The sequence below is a fragment of the Salvia hispanica genome, chromosome 4 (assembly GCF_029641045.1).
Source record: "Salvia hispanica isolate PSC_SH4W2 chromosome 4, Shi_PSC_v1, whole genome shotgun sequence".
NCBI lineage: Eukaryota > Viridiplantae > Streptophyta > Magnoliopsida > Lamiales > Lamiaceae > Salvia > Salvia hispanica.
The window spans coordinates 3772008-3788512 of record NC_142695.1 but is presented as its reverse complement, the minus strand read 5'-3'; the positions used below and the strand labels follow the sequence as shown (position 1 = coordinate 3788512).

The 16505-nt window shown below is 35.7% G+C and overlaps 4 protein-coding genes and 1 long non-coding RNA gene across 5 annotated transcripts; 2 read left to right on the top strand and 3 right to left on the bottom strand.

Annotated features, from left to right (window-relative positions):
- The first annotated feature begins 2132 nt into the window (after window positions 1-2132).
- On the top strand, window positions 2133-3077 carry LOC125197287 (uncharacterized). Its single transcript, XM_048096011.2, has 3 exons — window positions 2133-2544; window positions 2707-2777; window positions 2867-3077. Exons 1-3 carry the CDS (start codon window positions 2240-2242, stop codon window positions 2878-2880), a joined length of 390 nt encoding a protein of 129 aa, XP_047951968.1. The 5' UTR covers window positions 2133-2239; the 3' UTR covers window positions 2881-3077.
- Window positions 3078-6471: 3394 nt separating this feature from the next.
- Window positions 6472-7231, bottom strand: LOC148927090 (uncharacterized). Its single transcript, XR_016137774.1, has 2 exons — window positions 7105-7231; window positions 6472-6732 (listed from the first exon to the last, which is right to left on the bottom strand). It is a non-coding gene; the product is annotated as an uncharacterized LOC148927090 (long non-coding RNA).
- Window positions 7038-8224, top strand: LOC125194180 (xyloglucan endotransglucosylase protein 1-like). Its single transcript, XM_048092252.2, has 3 exons — window positions 7038-7376; window positions 7455-7648; window positions 7732-8224. The coding sequence occupies exons 1-3, from the start codon at window positions 7110-7112 to the stop codon at window positions 8105-8107; spliced, it is 837 nt and encodes a 278-aa protein (XP_047948209.1). The 5' UTR covers window positions 7038-7109; the 3' UTR covers window positions 8108-8224.
- A 1061-nt stretch (window positions 8225-9285) lies between these two features.
- Window positions 9286-10861, bottom strand: LOC125194179 (F-box protein At4g19940-like). The gene has a single exon (XM_048092251.2). It carries the CDS (start codon window positions 10772-10774, stop codon window positions 9581-9583), a length of 1194 nt encoding a protein of 397 aa, XP_047948208.2. The 5' UTR covers window positions 10775-10861; the 3' UTR covers window positions 9286-9580.
- A 1527-nt stretch (window positions 10862-12388) lies between these two features.
- Window positions 12389-12829, bottom strand: LOC125193622 (LOB domain-containing protein 23-like). The gene is made up of 2 exons (XM_048091455.1): window positions 12677-12829; window positions 12389-12604 (listed from the first exon to the last, which is right to left on the bottom strand). Exons 1-2 carry the CDS (start codon window positions 12827-12829, stop codon window positions 12389-12391), a joined length of 369 nt encoding a protein of 122 aa, XP_047947412.1.
- Between the last annotated feature and the right edge of the window lie 3676 nt (window positions 12830-16505).

The following is a 16505-nucleotide window of genomic DNA, read 5'->3' as shown; positions in this document are numbered from 1 at the left end:
GCTCTCTAATTTTGATTTCAAATTTATTTATTTTTTAGGTGTGGAGTAGAATATAATATTCATTTTGTCTGGTGAAAAATGGTGGTGGTTGATGATATTCTTCCTTATCAAATCCTAGGTAAAAATGAATTGGTTGCCATGTCAGCATATTGGGCCAATATTCACACTCAAAAGGGACATCAAAATTGATAGATACAGTATGTCAAATCCTTATTCACATTTGATCATTACAACAAATTGATGTGTTTGAGTTTGGATTACTTCAGCCTATCTAGTTTAGACATGTTCTGATTAACTTGCACACATGTTGTTCTCAAGTAATTTGATCATGTTTAAATGTACTCTTGTGTCTAGTCAATCAATTCAAAGAAATCAAATAGAGAGGAATATTTTTTTTATAAAGAAGAAAAGACTCGAATCACCCCGTAGAGGGCTAACAAAGAGAACAAGATCCCGTGCAAGAGCAGCGACACAATATTTTGCATGGATGAAAGAGAAAACTCTGGATACCGAACTTCAGTCCACAATCCGAGTCTCTTCCCGACATCCTAGTTTGATTCGTTTTGAAAGATTACTTTACTCCTCAGACATAATGAGATCTCATAAAATAGAACTCCAAAAATATTCTTGAACCAATAGAGAGGCATGTATAAATGGAACTTTTGCATGTATCTATATGCATATAGTCATGTAATACTAACTAATTATAGATCAAAAATTAAATATTTCCAATCTCTATTACACTAATAATATATTGCTTCTTAATTTTGTTGTGTGACATGAAATTATTGAATTGTTAGTGCAGTTGTTTTGGACATGAATTTTTTTTCTGCAGAATATACTCTTATCCAGTTGTGACTAAGCTTCATCTCACATGATTTTTTCTGTTGATCAATTTGGCTCCCTGATTTCTTGCAGATGTGTGTGTGATTGAAGAGAGAGAGAAGCCATGCATTTCATAGTATTGTGACAATAAACACAAGGGAATATAATATAGTATCTTGTGCATTATTGCAAGAAAAAGAGATGCTGATTGAGTAAGGTGATGAAGACCAATGCTGGCAAAATGTAACATCTGCTAGTGGACAACATCTTCCATATATCTTCAAATGGATTTATATATTGAATTATTGGTGTGGAATTTGTCAATGCATTCATATAAAGAATCAATTCCACCATGTGAAAATGTCTACATGTTTTCCCCCGGACCACGTAGTCCTACTCATGCATCGATCATCGACACGTTTATCGTCCTATGTGGCATCCACGTGGCGAGGGAATAAGCTGACGTGTCCATGCAGCCCCCCACCTCCCAAATAACATCTTCCCCTCATAACACCTTACCAGAAATGGGCAAGGAATAGAGAATAGCATTTTCAAACTCTTTCCCCCTTGCAATAATGCACAAGGGAATCATCATCCAAAAAGGTTGCATTATTTCATTATTTGGGAAGAGAGAGACACTTGTTGATACTTAAGGGAGCTAGTATGTGCATAATGGTCTAGATTTTTTATAATATTATTGGAACTATCAAAACGACGTCGTTTATAACTATAAAAACTTTCATGCTAACACGGAACTTGAACCACGTCGTTTTATAATTAAAACATACATTAAAAATTTAAAAATAATTTGAACACCCAAGAGCAAGTTTGAACTGATAAAACTAGGGCTAATAAACCGAGAGAAATTGGCTGTCCTTGATGAAAAGATTGAGACGAAAGAAATCGCGATACTGTTTAACGAGATAACTGTCTAGTTTTTCAAGAGCATTGAAACCGCTTCATGGATGAAAGCAGAACCTCGACACTGTAAGATTTTCCAATTTTCTTCATCATGCCCTACCTAAAACTCTTAAATATTCTTTATATAGGACGGAGTATATATTTTTGTCCTTTTTGAATTGAATTCCTGGCTCTGCCAAATGTGGTTAGCTTTGTGCCGAGCTCCAAAGCCTAAAATAAAATTGTTTGATGCCAAATATGTGATGTTTGCGTCACTAAACACGTACTTAAACAGTAACTAATTCAGGTAGAGTCGGGTCACACGTCTCTAGCCCCTAGGGCCATGGAGAATGGCCCCCACAACAAAGTCCATTCCACTAGTATAAAACCCCCCACACCAACTCATTCTCCAAACCCACCAACTCCAAACAAAAAAACACTACCTTACTACAAACAAAATCCACCTCTCATTTTCTCAATTTGAGAAAAAACAACAACAAATATATACAAGAAGATGAGCAGGCAAGGAGACTGGATGTGCGGCGCGTGCCAGCACCTGAACTTCTCGAAGCGGGACTCGTGCCAGCGGTGCGGGTGCCCTAAATATGCCGGAGCAGCCGAGGCGGCTGCCTACGCAACCGCATTGCACAAGAGCGAAGTTTTGGCGGGAGACTGGTATTGCGCGGCCATGAACTGCGGCGCACACAACTACGCTAGCCGCACCAGCTGCTACCGATGCTGCGCCTCCAAAGACTATTGCGGTTATTCCACCGGAATCATGGCCCCCGGCTGGAAAACCGGCGACTGGATCTGCTCCAGGTCAATATAGCAACTTATTTACTTTTTTTTTAACGACCTTTGGCCTCAGACATTACCAGCCAACTCACACACATCTTATTTACGCTTTCTAATTTTTCAATTTCTTCACTCGTAATATATTTTTAATTATTATTAACTATATTTTTAATGGATGTGAAACAGAATTGGATGTGGCATGCATAATTATGCTAGCAGAATGGAGTGCTATAAATGCCAGACACCTAAAGATTATGGTATGCTCTATAGTTATGAAAATTAATTCATGTAACGTTTCTATTTATATTTTGGTTATTTATTTATGTATTTTTTTTTCCCTTTTCAGGAGGTGCAATGTGATGTGATGATCGTCACTGGATCACATGACTAAGCTAGTGACTGCAACTCTCTTTTTTTTTTCTTGATTTTTGCCTTTGTTTTTCTTCTTTTGATAGTAGGATTTTGTCTTCAAATGTTTCATCCAAAAATGTATGCTAGCTGCTACATGTTTCTGGCATGGATGGATTGTTAGTGAAATCTCTTCACCTTTTCCTCCATTTTCATGATTTTTTCCAAACTAAATTAACAATAGCAAAAACGGATATCTAAATGAAAATTGAGCAACACTGAGTTTCATGCAAAAAGAAATATAATTATTCCATTAGGGACACTATAGTACGCGCACCCTCACGGTGTGCACGGGTCAAACTCGACGCGAAACCGGGTTTGGCCCAACCAAAAGAAGGGGAAAGTATGGAGACTGGCAAGGGAGGGTAAGGTTGTGCGCATCAAAGAGTTTGTCTTATTCCATTAAAAAAAAAACATTTCAGTGTTGGTTGTATATATGGAAAACGATTGTTCAATTTTTTCCTTCTTAACCTCTGGTCAATTTTCTAACGACACAAACCAATAAGACTGTATACAAATTTTAAGGAAATTTTCAACCTGAATCTTATTTACACGATCAAAATAATATTGGTAGTCCGAATCCAACCAAAACCCTAATCGAAATTGTCATGTTCTGAGTAATTAAGTCGACTCGATAAGGACACAAACCCGATAAAAATTGACAATAGCTTATTAAGTACTCTTGTGTATGTTTACGTCGAGTTTTCAAGTCATGTCCAAAATTGTCAAGTAGAATTAACGAATTGATTTCTTACAAGTTCAACTAGTTGAAATATATATGAGTTGTTGATGATGATAGACAGTAGATAAGAACCAGATGCTCGCTCTCCTACTTTAAGTCGATATACGAGTATGAATGCTACGTTGCCAGATTATTTGCCAACATGTCATTACAACATTGGACACCTCCAAACCTATCACATGAAACCGTTAATATATTCAAAATAATTATAAGATTCGATGTATATTCGTCGTGAAATTAATGTCATTCGATTAATTGGGTGACAATAACCTATATACGCTATTAGGATACAAGGGATTTTATTAATTAGGAAATGGATATAAGTTTGAAACCAAAATCTTACTCTAATTATGTACTAACACACTTTAAAAGGTTGTCCCACACACTCCCATCTTTATCACTTTGGGAAGATTCCATGGTGCTTAATTAGTTAATACTATCAAATATTGATGGCCATTGATAATTGGACAAATGACTAGAACTTTTAAAAACCACAAATGAAGCTTAATGGTGTAATTAGGTTGTTAGCACAAGCCCTTGACAACTAACAAGGGTAGGAGTGGTTCTATTCATAGCTCCCATTTACTCACCTTTATTTAATAATAATAATCATTATTGCTATTAATAAATATATTATATTACTATATTGATTCTAATGTTACATTTCTTTGTTAATTTTTCACCATTTTCGTTTACCACAAAAAATCAGCATAATCAGATTTGTCTTACTTTATCGTCCTTAATACTTTAACCTTTCTTAAATTATTTATTTTATTCTTCTCTTTATTTATCTAATACTAGTATATTATTTCTTCATTTAACTTACAAACACTCACTTCTTAATCTTTTTTGTCCAACAAAACCTAAGATGCGAAGGATGGAATATTATTTTTAAATAAGAGATTTTTTTTTTTTTGTAGATGGCTGAAATGACAAAACAAGAATATTTTTATAGACAGGTAATATATATAGTACTCCTACCTTTGGTGGGCTGTCATGATCCTAGGGGTAAAGGCCCAATATGCATTTGTATTATAGTCGACTCGTAACATCAACATTATAGTCTACAAATGGGAACTTTAGATGAGTTATTTGCTTGTTTCAAAAAATTATGTTTCATAATATTAATAATAATAGTTCATTTCATTATATGATATCTGTTGTAGGTGGCCGACTTATGTATCTAAACATGGAAAAACAAATTCATTGCATAAAATAATAGGTGTAACTAAACATGAAGAATGCATTATGTCTTTATAATTTGCTTTGAAAATGGAAATTACTACTTCCTCCACCCCATAAAGATATGGACAATTAATATGGCACGAGAATTAAAACAAAATTGATAAAGTAAGAGAGAGGAGGAGAATGGTAGTTAAAGTAGTGTTAGTGGATAATGAGACTCACATTATTAGTAGTGTATAATGGTGGTATAAGTTGCAAAGACAACAAGATTTGGATGTCGCTATTCTACCATGGTTCATTTGGAATGTCGAAATAAGGTGGGTCTTTCTAGGCTTGTACACGAATTGAGATTTTGAAAAAAGGAAACTTTCTGGCTACTTGGCTTGTGGACTCGAGGTTAGTGCCATGGTTTTCCTTTCTCTTCAGAACAAGCTCTCGAAAAGTACATGATTTGAGGAGATGGTCAAACAAAAGACAAAATCCATAACTCGAACGAACTGGGAAATGGTCTTCAAGCTTGGCCACTTTATCATTGAGTAAGTTATACTGATGTTGGTTTGTTTAGTCGTTTTTGTAGGTTTGTGTTAGGACTTTTTATTGAGCTATCTTGTTTTTATTTTTTGACTTGATTTTGCTTTATCTGTTTGGTTGCCTGCTTGTGTTCTTTTGTAGGTTATCAAAAAGAATATTACAAACATACTATCAAAAAAAGAAGAATATTACAAACAACTGAAATGAGAAAAACTACAAGATTTTACTTGACAAAATCTTGAATTGGCCCAAGACTTCTAAAAACTGAATTTGTCAAGAGATCAAGACTAAAATTCATAAAACTTAATCTTGTTTAATATATCAATCCAAACACAGGCGTCAATTCATCTTATAATCAACATCTTAAGCACCAATCAAAAGTCGTTATTAAAGACCATAAAATTCATGATGTGGGATTAGTTAATTAGTTCATGAACCTTCATCCCATAAACTGACGTGGATGGTTAATTATTTGTCGCATCAATCTTTCTCCTAATCTAACAAGGATTGAAATCCTTATCTTCATGTAGAGTAAGTTGGGAACACTAAATAATTCATCATTCTTGGATAATCATCACAAAATATTTAACACAAATTTATATGAAAAATATCTCAAACCTTATGGTAATCGCTACAACGTTTCAATTTTAGCTTAAAACTATACTGAAAAAAAATCTGACCATGTTATCCCTGGAACTTGAAGGATATGATTGGCCCGAAAACACTATCGTTGAGACATTTTCGTCAAAACGCTAAAACGATTGGACCGAATCGAAGATTTACCCAAAATAATTTGCCAAGAAAAGAGAGAAAATATAACACAATGTGTCACGCCATTGAAATGAATTACTTATAAGAAAGCAACACTTATTGAAAGACAGTAGTTGACTAAAGAGTTGAGACTTGAGAGTGACACAAATTGGTGTTAAGTGGGAAACTTAATTATTTGATAAGAAGAAGATAACGCCATTTTATTATGCATGCCAAACCACACAATTAAAACAAACAAGTAAAAATAGATAGTCTCACTTGATCACATCTAAGTTAATCCCACCACTAATAAGTTACAAAAACAGACTAATCAATGCCAATAAATCAAAAATACTTCCCAAAAAAGATGTTTGCAAGTATCAAGACATGGTAAATCTTACAAAAAAGATGTTTGCAAGTATCAAGATTAAACTTCATACGTACCCGAGAAGGCTCGAACCCATAACCGATAGAGTTCAAACGCACCTCCATCGTCGTGTCAAGCTCGTCTCGTTTTCTATGATGTGGCCACTTACTTGTTATTGTCTCAACTTGCCAGAAGCAAATGATGTCCAGCTGCTTAAAACCCCTATTTTCTAAGTTCAGAAAAAAATAAATCAGTCATCAGCAGACAGCTGTGAGAATAACCCCCAAACACACCCATCCACCCACCCCATCTTCCTTGAAAGCTAAAACTAATGTCTATTTCTTGATAGAATTCACCAAACTCCCACCCTTTTACAAAAATGCTAAAAAAATTGGGTTTCATGCATGAAGAATTGATCACTCTCACGTCGTTACCTTAGCTGTCTCTTCTCCTATTCCATTTCCACACGCATGCATCCCTTTCCCACCAAGTTATGCATTATTTCACTTCCAAAAACACCCTATTTAAACCCCTTTCTTCACTCTCATGCTCACCACCAACTTCTCTGATACAATTCAAACCAAGATTAAGTAGTTCTCACCTCAGATGAAGAAGATGTTGCATCTGATTCTGCTATTGCTATCAGCCTTTGCTGGGGCTGCTCTCGCTGGCGGCAATTTCAACCAAGATTTCGACATCACGTGGGGCGAGGGCCGGGCAAAAGTACTCGAGGGTGGGAAGCTTCTTACCCTCTCCTTGGATAAGGCTTCTGGTTCTGGATTTAGATCCAAGAACCAGTACCTGTTTGGGAAGATCGACATGCAGATCAAGCTCGTTGCTGGTAACTCCGCTGGCACTGTCACGACCTACTATGTAAGTATATGCTCTTTCTCAACTGAACCATATGGATCATCTGCTTACTTAGTTCTCATCTTGCTGCTTCTCTTTCAGTTATCTTCCTTGGGGTCGAACCACGACGAAATTGACTTTGAGTTTCTGGGGAACCTCAGCGGGCAACCTTACATCCTGCACACAAACGTATACACACAAGGGAAAGGTGAAAAGGAACAGCAGTTCTACCTCTGGTTCGACCCGACAAAGGACTTTCACACCTACTCGATCTTGTGGAACCCTCTCGGCATCATGTAATTTCTTCACAATCCTTCTTATTTTAAGGTTTCGGGTCCTCAGTTACAAACTGAAACTCAAGTGGTGTTCGAATGTGCAGATTCTCAGTAGATGGAACTCCCATAAGACATTTCAAGAACCAAGAGTCGAAAGGGATATCTTACCCCAAAAACCAGCCGATGTGGATCTTCTCGAGCCTGTGGGATGGGGAAGATTGGGCGACAAGAGGGGGGCTCGTCAAAACTGACTGGACAAAAGCCCCTTTCACAGCCTCCTACAGAAACTACAACGTGCTGGCTTGCACTAGCGCTTCCGGCTCCTGCTCCTCGTCTGCCAGTTCATGGTTCTCGCAGTCACTGGACAATACTGGGATAGAAAGAATAAAATGGGTGCAAAAGAACTACATGATCTACAACTATTGCACCGATTCTAAGCGCTTTCCGCACGGTTTTCCACCCGAGTGCTCCATCATATGATACAATACCAGAATTAGAATACAAGCGATAACCACCTGCTGCACACATGTATGTATACAAGTGTTTGTTTTATTCTTTGTGATGAGTTGAATAAACATAAAACTCTTAAGCAGTAAAGCGAGCATTATGCATACAGATGTGGGATTCACACAAACAGATTCAGCAATGTTGACACAAAATCACACTGTAACTGCACAAAACATCTTATGAAGAACTACTTATCTGAGACAAATTAAGAGCTAATGGTTATGGCACCCAAATCGGACAAGTTTTAGTTATCATATGACATGGCAACACTTTGAAGTCGAAGCTGAATGCTTCGAGTTGCAAGCATTAAAAGGCCAACATAAGAAGATTATACTGCAGAAGAATGACATCAGAGCTTCACCTTTTTAAACCAGAGTCGGGGCAATAGCCTGGAGACTGGAGTGCTCCTATATTCTGCAAAACGAACGCGAACTGAGCAAGAACAGATCTCTAATGAGCGAAAGGGAGCACTCCTTAGAATTCACCATCATAAACATACCCATTTTATTCATTGAGCGAAGACAATTACAATAAGAAGGGCAAGAGTGTCAAGAGAGCTATTATGTAAGACAAAATATTCATCAATAAATCCATGAGCATGTACACCCTGTTTCTAGAACAACATTCTCTGTTATAATCAGGAACATGAAGTACATGTTTCTTCAATTTCATAGAGAGTTTCACAGGAAAGAATACCCCCTAAGCTAGTAACGAGAAAAAAAGAGAACAGAAAAGGGAGAATTTGAGACCTGATGCCAAAACATATACAGCCATATAGATGGAATATGAAGATCACAAGGTAAATGCTGATTAATAGAGAATAAACGAAATGGAAAACCACAAGCAAAATGAAATAATCCCATGGAGCTTGCAAGTCAAAGGCCTGTTCAGTCTGCCCGAGTAGACGTGTTGATTGGAAATGAGTACAACTATCATTCCACGATTGACCTCGAAGATGAGATATAAACTTCAAGTGAAGAAAAGTCAGAAGATTAAAGTAATAGAGTAAGGCACCTCATAAGGCAGACAGTCATATATAGCTGAATCAAAATGAATTTCCATACAAACATGCCAAAGATTGATTCATTTTAGCATCATCACGAGGTGCACGTTTACATAATACACAAAACAAAATATCTGGCGATCGTATGTAAAAGGAAGAATTATAACAATTCAAGTCAAATACAATGTCTTTCATAAATCATACACCAACTAATCACTCTTAAAGCATAACAACTTGGCTATCAAAGACCACAAGAATAATTGTCCAAACGAAAATATGAGAAATAAGCATTTGAAAACTATTATAGTCTGGTTTCCCTTAAGAACCCAAAAAACAATCCCTAACAATTAGGATTGAATTTGGAACCAGACAATATCAGGACACAAGAAAACAATCCTGATTATAGGCATCAGTTGAAGTGCCCGCCCCACTAAAATTTGGCATCAAGCATCAATATCTATTAATTTTTTCAAGGAAAAGAAGCTCTCAGTGCAAAGCCGAAGCCAATTCCACTCCCCAGCAATCAGATGGTCCATCCTTTTGATGTGCTTCTTCTTCACGTCGTAGTAGTCAAGACTCTCCTGCTTCGCATCCATCACAATCTTCCCGTCCCGGTAATCCAACGGAACGATGAAGTTCAGCATGTCACTAGTATACCCATTCATCAAAATACTATACTCCTGAACCCACTTGTGATTCTCAACATCTTCCAACACCCATATATCCATAGTCATCGGCCGTGTCTCACTATCCACCAAGCACAACCTCCCTCCTAGCTCCACCAGAAACCACGTCCCATTCGGATCAAAACGGCCCTCGGGAGGAGACACAGTCCCAAACTCCCCCTTCTCCAAATCAAACGACACGATAGCCTCATCCCCCGGCTGATTGTACTCATCCCAAATCATCCAATAGAACACATTCTCCACCAAAACCCCCCAACCACGCACCACAAACGGACAATTCGCATCCACCACCTCCCACGCGCAATCCTCCCCGTCCCTCAGCCTCAGCACCTCACACCCAATGTCATAATCCACATGTAAGTCCAAGCTCCTATCAAACAAATGCACCAAAACATACTCCCCCCTCTCCTTAACATACCCCATCCCCGCATTCACCTCGCCCGACGTGCAACAGCTCGCCTCGGGCAATTTCATCGTCACCTGCGTGCTAGGGTTACAAGCGTAGAACCCGCTATCACTCACAAAGCAAATCAGATCCCATTTCGAAGGCAACATCTCAATATTGTTCTCGTAATCGTATAAATGCAGCGAGAAATCAAGATTTTTCGAAACCCCATCGAAGCTGAGGGAGGAGACATCAACCCTAGTGCATTTATTGGGCAGGTGAGTCTTTTTCACTAAGACTATGTTCGGATTGGCGAGAGAGAGCTCCCTGTGGGCGGAGATGAGGTGAGGATCGGTGATTAATTGAAGCCATTCCTTGGAAACGGATTTGAACTTACCCAGGGATTTGACCGGCAGGCGGGAGAGGATGTTGATGAGCAGATCGGTGGGGAGGGAGGGGGACATCGGAGGCTCCGAAACGACGTCGTCGAGGGGAGAGGATAATGGCGATGCGGGGGGAGGGGAAGAGGGCGGCGATGGGATCCGCATCGGTGGCTTTTTCTTCATCTTTTTGGTGCTGATTTTAGCAGAGAGAGACGGAATAATGGACTGACGACGACTTTGTTGAAAGGAAAGTTGACTCTGTCTTGTGTGTGTTTCTGTGTGTGTGGAAAAAAAGTGGGAAAAATCAGGAAATTAATTACGTTTACTGTATTCGAGTCGTTTCATCATAGTTGAGGCAAAATTTTTCTGCACGAAAAAGTTATCATATATAGATATGACTCAACTATGAAAAAACTTACAAAAATAAAAAAATGACTCAACTATAAAAAAACGGAGGGAGTAAAATGATATTCATATTAGCGATATTAATATCTTGATTCGAAATAATCCAAAAAAAAGAAAAGAAAATAAACCAAAACAAAGTAAATACATAGCTCAAAAAATGTCTGGTTATTCCCAAAAATTTTGGGCGAATTATGGCATATTCCATTAACTATAAAAATTATTATTGGAATTCATCTATATTTTAGTACTATGATTTATGAGATCAATATTCTTAATTGTTATTTGTTAGGCGGATACTATATAAATCTAAAATTGCCAATAAATTATTAAAATATTTTTGATGATGGGTAAGTGATCGAATGAAATTTTTGGAGATAATACGTATTCCGCGAATAGTAGTCACATTTTTTCATTTTAGTCCATCTGCGAAAAGAAGTCCCGATTTATTTTTATTGTCCCATATTCCACTAATCATTCTACTTGTTATAAATTTTGCATCTCACACAACAAAATTTTTCTTCGAATAATGTTTTACCATCTGAAATTTTCTTTTTCTTCTTTTTAATTTATATCTCATTATATACATTAAAAAAAGTGACATGTCTTTTAATACTAAAAAAAATGCATCAATGTTCACAGTCACAGTGATATACCGTACACGTTAATGCGTAGTAGTATAAGAAGAGCACGACAAGCCGACATCTATGCGATTTTGTATATTGGACAAAACAATTAAATACTCCTATAACAAAGATATAAAATCTCATTCTTATTTTATAATAATGTTTCTTTATTCACATAATGTTTCTTTTAATACTTTTTGGGACGTTTCTTTACTTGCATAATGTTTTTCGTCTAAATACACCATCTATCAATTTATTACACAGTAACTTGAATCAAATGAAAATGCTCTACTTTAAAGGATTGAGAGAATAGTTGATTTTGAAATTACCACTCGAGTGTTTATGTTTTAAATTACTCTCATCATAAATTCTTTAAGTTTTGTTTACTTAACTGTAGTAACTAGTTTGCAAATTATATTAGTTTAGTTTTTTTCCAAAAAAAAAGGAGTAGTTGTAAACTCCCTCGTTGAAAATTTTAAAAATACCGGGACTTCGTTATTGATCATGAATGTGATTTCAATTTTACAAAGATTAATATATTGGTCGGTCATAACCGAGTAAACGATTTTTCCACTAATCAACAACCACTTAACTCAGGTACGTTGCAATTTTGAATTTTGTTGTGCGTGGAAGTCGTTCTCAATCATAATCGAGTATAGTGCTCACAATATCTAGTTATTATTTGGTTCCATGAAACTTATTATTCTATAAATAAAAGACATAAAACTTAAAGAAAAATGATCCATGAATTATAAGGACGAGTGATAACTTATAACATAGGAAGAGATTGGTCAAGCAAATAGGAAGGTTGGAGAGCAGTGGTAATAGCGGCCTTAATGGTAGCTAACTGGTACTCGGCAATCTTTAACTGTTCATTCAACTGATCGACAATCCCAGCACATCCGTAAACAGGATCCTTGATCCTGCAGTAGGCCTCGTAGCATAACGTGTTTGCTGCTTCCCCCCGATAACTCACTGGAAGATCCTACTCGTCTCGAAAAAAAAAATCGATATTTGCATTTACTAGAAATATATGAAAATGTGTATTAACTATTACCTGAAGTATTTTTCCAACATTGCTAGCGCCAAAAATCTTGTGAACATAAGCAAATCGCCGCGGATTGTTTGAAGGAAAATATGGCGCGAAAATGCAGTCCGACGGGCATCTTCTCCTCAAATGCTTGCACGCTGCGCACCGGCTAGAATTCATCCTATTCCAATGTAGAATTACGTCCCTCTCTTCCTGTATAGTGGAGTAGTATTTGCTTATCAAGAAGATCTAACATTGGATTTTGATTTCTAATGCTACATTTTATAGTGAGAAATAATTTTGTAACGGCTATGTCTTTAAATTGTGTTAATTTCACTAAATTTGAGATTCCATACTTAGGGATTAGATGGCTCAAATCATGCACAATTTACATAATGATTTTATGCTTTCCTTTTTCACATATAGTTGGTTTCACATTGCTGTATGGTAAGTGCTAACAACATTTTTCCTATTCATATACTATAAAAAAGTTTTGTGGCTACACTATAGTAGAATAGTTTGGCCATTTTACAATAGTCTCCACGTATAAATATGTAATATTCGAAAAACTAATTATTATCATATATTCATATTTAATTAAAATAGCATCACAATTCAAAATAATCCATAAAAAACATTTGTCAATTATAAAGCAAAACAAATAATTAGGATTATGTAGTTGAGAAAAAATCGTGCTATATAATATTTTGATATGACTTTTTCGAGCATTTCCTTTTACTCTGCCGACATCTATTGTAGATATTAAATTTCCCATAAATAACGAAAATATTTTTGGTGATGAGTAATTAGTCTTGTAATGATATTTTGGAAACAATATTGGTTAAGGGAAAATCTAATTACATTAACGTTACTAAATTTCAGTCGTTAAATTATTTTGACAAAAACTACTACTCCTATAATGTGTGGTTTTCCAACTCCATCAAAAGACCATCACTTTTATTTTTGGGTCATTTCCCCACTAGTATGATTACTTTCTATTTTTACTTAATACTCAGTGTTACAGAATTAAATTGAACCACTTTTAGAGGGTAGAGAGCAGAGCCAGAGCATATTTATTTGATTTTTGGAATTACTACTTCTGTTTGTACTTTGTATTTTGAAGTTGAAATAATGGATCAATAATGGTAACAATTAGTAGGTGATACTCCCTATAATGGAGTATATAGCAAGTTGGAAATTTTTCAATAATGGAGTATACAGCAAGTTGGAATTTTTCCCAAATGGGCTATATAGCTGTTATGGACTACCAAATATTAAGATACTAGGCTGGGCTAGATAATTGTTACGAGCTCTCAAACAAGTGTTAGGGCAAATTGCCAAGAAAACAATGAACCAAACAAATCGTCAAGTTTGGATTCATTCTCGATTATCTCATGGTGAAAATTTTCAATCGCCTATATATAATATATTGTTCATATTTCTACACTAAACAATACTTCTACCATCTTTTTTTTAATAGAAATTGTTTAATGCATTGATGGTGTTGTTTATGTATGATTTTTAGGCTGACATGTTACATACCCCATAATTTTATAATAGAAAATCACTATTATCATGAGATAATTGAAAATAAATCCAAACTTCTTGATGGATTATAATTTCACCAATATGTCCTAAGTATTGAATTCGTGATGATGAATGTGATTCCAAATTTACAAATATTAAAGTTTGTTGGTAGAAAAAACATTTATAGCAAAAAAGGTGCACATTGGTTAGGTAGGGGTGGGGATCACTTGTTCTAAATGTCACTAGTGTAGTCAACATTAATCTAGAGGTTTCCTATGCTAGCTTATATGTAAAATAAAGTGTTTGAATGTTATTGTTGAGAGATCTTAAACAATATAAAGTATTTTTAAAATGTCAAATTGACCCAAAAATTGGAGTGATTATTGGTCAACGATGTTTTATTGGAGTATAGCTTGTGAAAAATGTTTCTATCGCAAGTTTAAAATTTATATTTCGGAATAGAAAATGAATTTGAATGGGGAAATTGACATGAATGTCATGGAATGCTCATTGATATTCTAAATTTGGAAAAGTAATGGAGTTGGAAGTCAATTGTTTGTTAGAAAAGTAATTGAGTTGTAAGCCTGACATGTGTGTGTTTGTTTAACGTGAATTTCGACATCAACTTGGAGTCGAATAGAAAATCTGTTAGGAAAGGGGTTGTAGCCTCATTCTAAGAGGATTATGATTGCGATCTCAATTCAAACGCGGCTTGGCCCAAGCCGCTGTTAGGGAGATTTAGAATATTGAACAAAACGGAACGGATAATCTGAAAGTCGTGATGAAATTACTTTCACATCAAATCAATTTCGATGGTTCTACCAAAATATTTGATCGGATAAAATTCAGAGAAAAACAGAACTATCTAATGTTGATATCTGAGAAAGAGCGTACAGAATCAAAACAACAATCGATCAGATTTAATCAAGATGAAAAATCGTGTTTCAACAAGATGAACAGGTGCGTCTGTTAATTTCATAACCGAAATTAACTGATTTTCAAAAGGTTACCGAAATTGCAAACTAGTCCTTTGACTTTCAGAAATTACATTTTCGGATGAATTTCTCACACAGCAACTTCAAAAGGTTACCGAAATTTCTTACACTGCCCCTTGGACCCCGCCAGGGGCTGCCGCCCCTTGGACCCCGCTACCCGGGGGCGTTGCCCCCGAACCCCCGTTCATCTAACATCATAATGAATTCAAATAACCGTGCACTCCGCACCTCCAGACTTATATGATGTCTCATTATGACAATACTGATCAATCAAGTTAATCCAATTACACTAAAATATCCAACAGCCGCAACTGTGGTTTGGACACACTAGATCACACTCCATGTGTGGTCCCATGCTACACCGTGTCCCATGCAATGGCACTCTGCACTTTGCACCGCACCTTTATAAACGCGGTCCAACCCTATTTTTTTAGTTAGTGCTCTAATAACCGAATGGTCATAAATGAGGCTACATAATAAACATGCTTTTTTCTTATAATGGCATGATAGTAGCTATTAAAATGTTAGAAATATTCAAATATTTTAAAGTAATAAACAAATTCAATATTTAGAAGATAAAATGTCGTGTTTAAAATGAAAGCTATCCCCAAAAGAATTTTCCTTTCTTAATCTAGAAGTTGCAAAATATGATCACGGGACGGAATCACCCAAACAATTCATATTATAATGAAAAGTCACATCTTCTTAATTTCTTTTTAAAAAATAAGTGAACCATTCTCTCTCAACCTAACAACAATACAAAATCATATACTAATAATAATAAAAAAAGTAAGTATCGATTAGTTATCAACTTAATCGATCATTATTATTTATGCATGCGTTAGAAGTTTGAACCTAAATTAGTCAAAACAAACAATCAAATGACATAATCCACTACACCATACTTACGGCATGAGACACGCATATAGCATTAAAATAAACAAATATTCAACGTGCCAAATACTATTGTAATTTTCACTAATATTTCTATAAGTACATTAAATACTACTCCTTGTAAGTTGTAAGGAATAATTCTCTTTTTTTTGGAGAATAACTTTTATCAATCCGATTTAATTAATTCTCTATTTATCAAATGCGCTAAAATTTTTCACAAAATCAGTTTTTTCCATAAATTCACTACAAGGGACAAGTTCATGTTTTTCTTTAAGATCATGGAAAATAACAAATTAGATTAAAGTTTATGATTTTAGAGACTCGTTAACTTTACTAAATTTCTCATTAAAATAGTTGCTACACAGGTGATATTATTTGACAAGTAATATTAATTAGATGGATGAAATATGATCACTTGGATCTGAAATCTCATAGTAAAA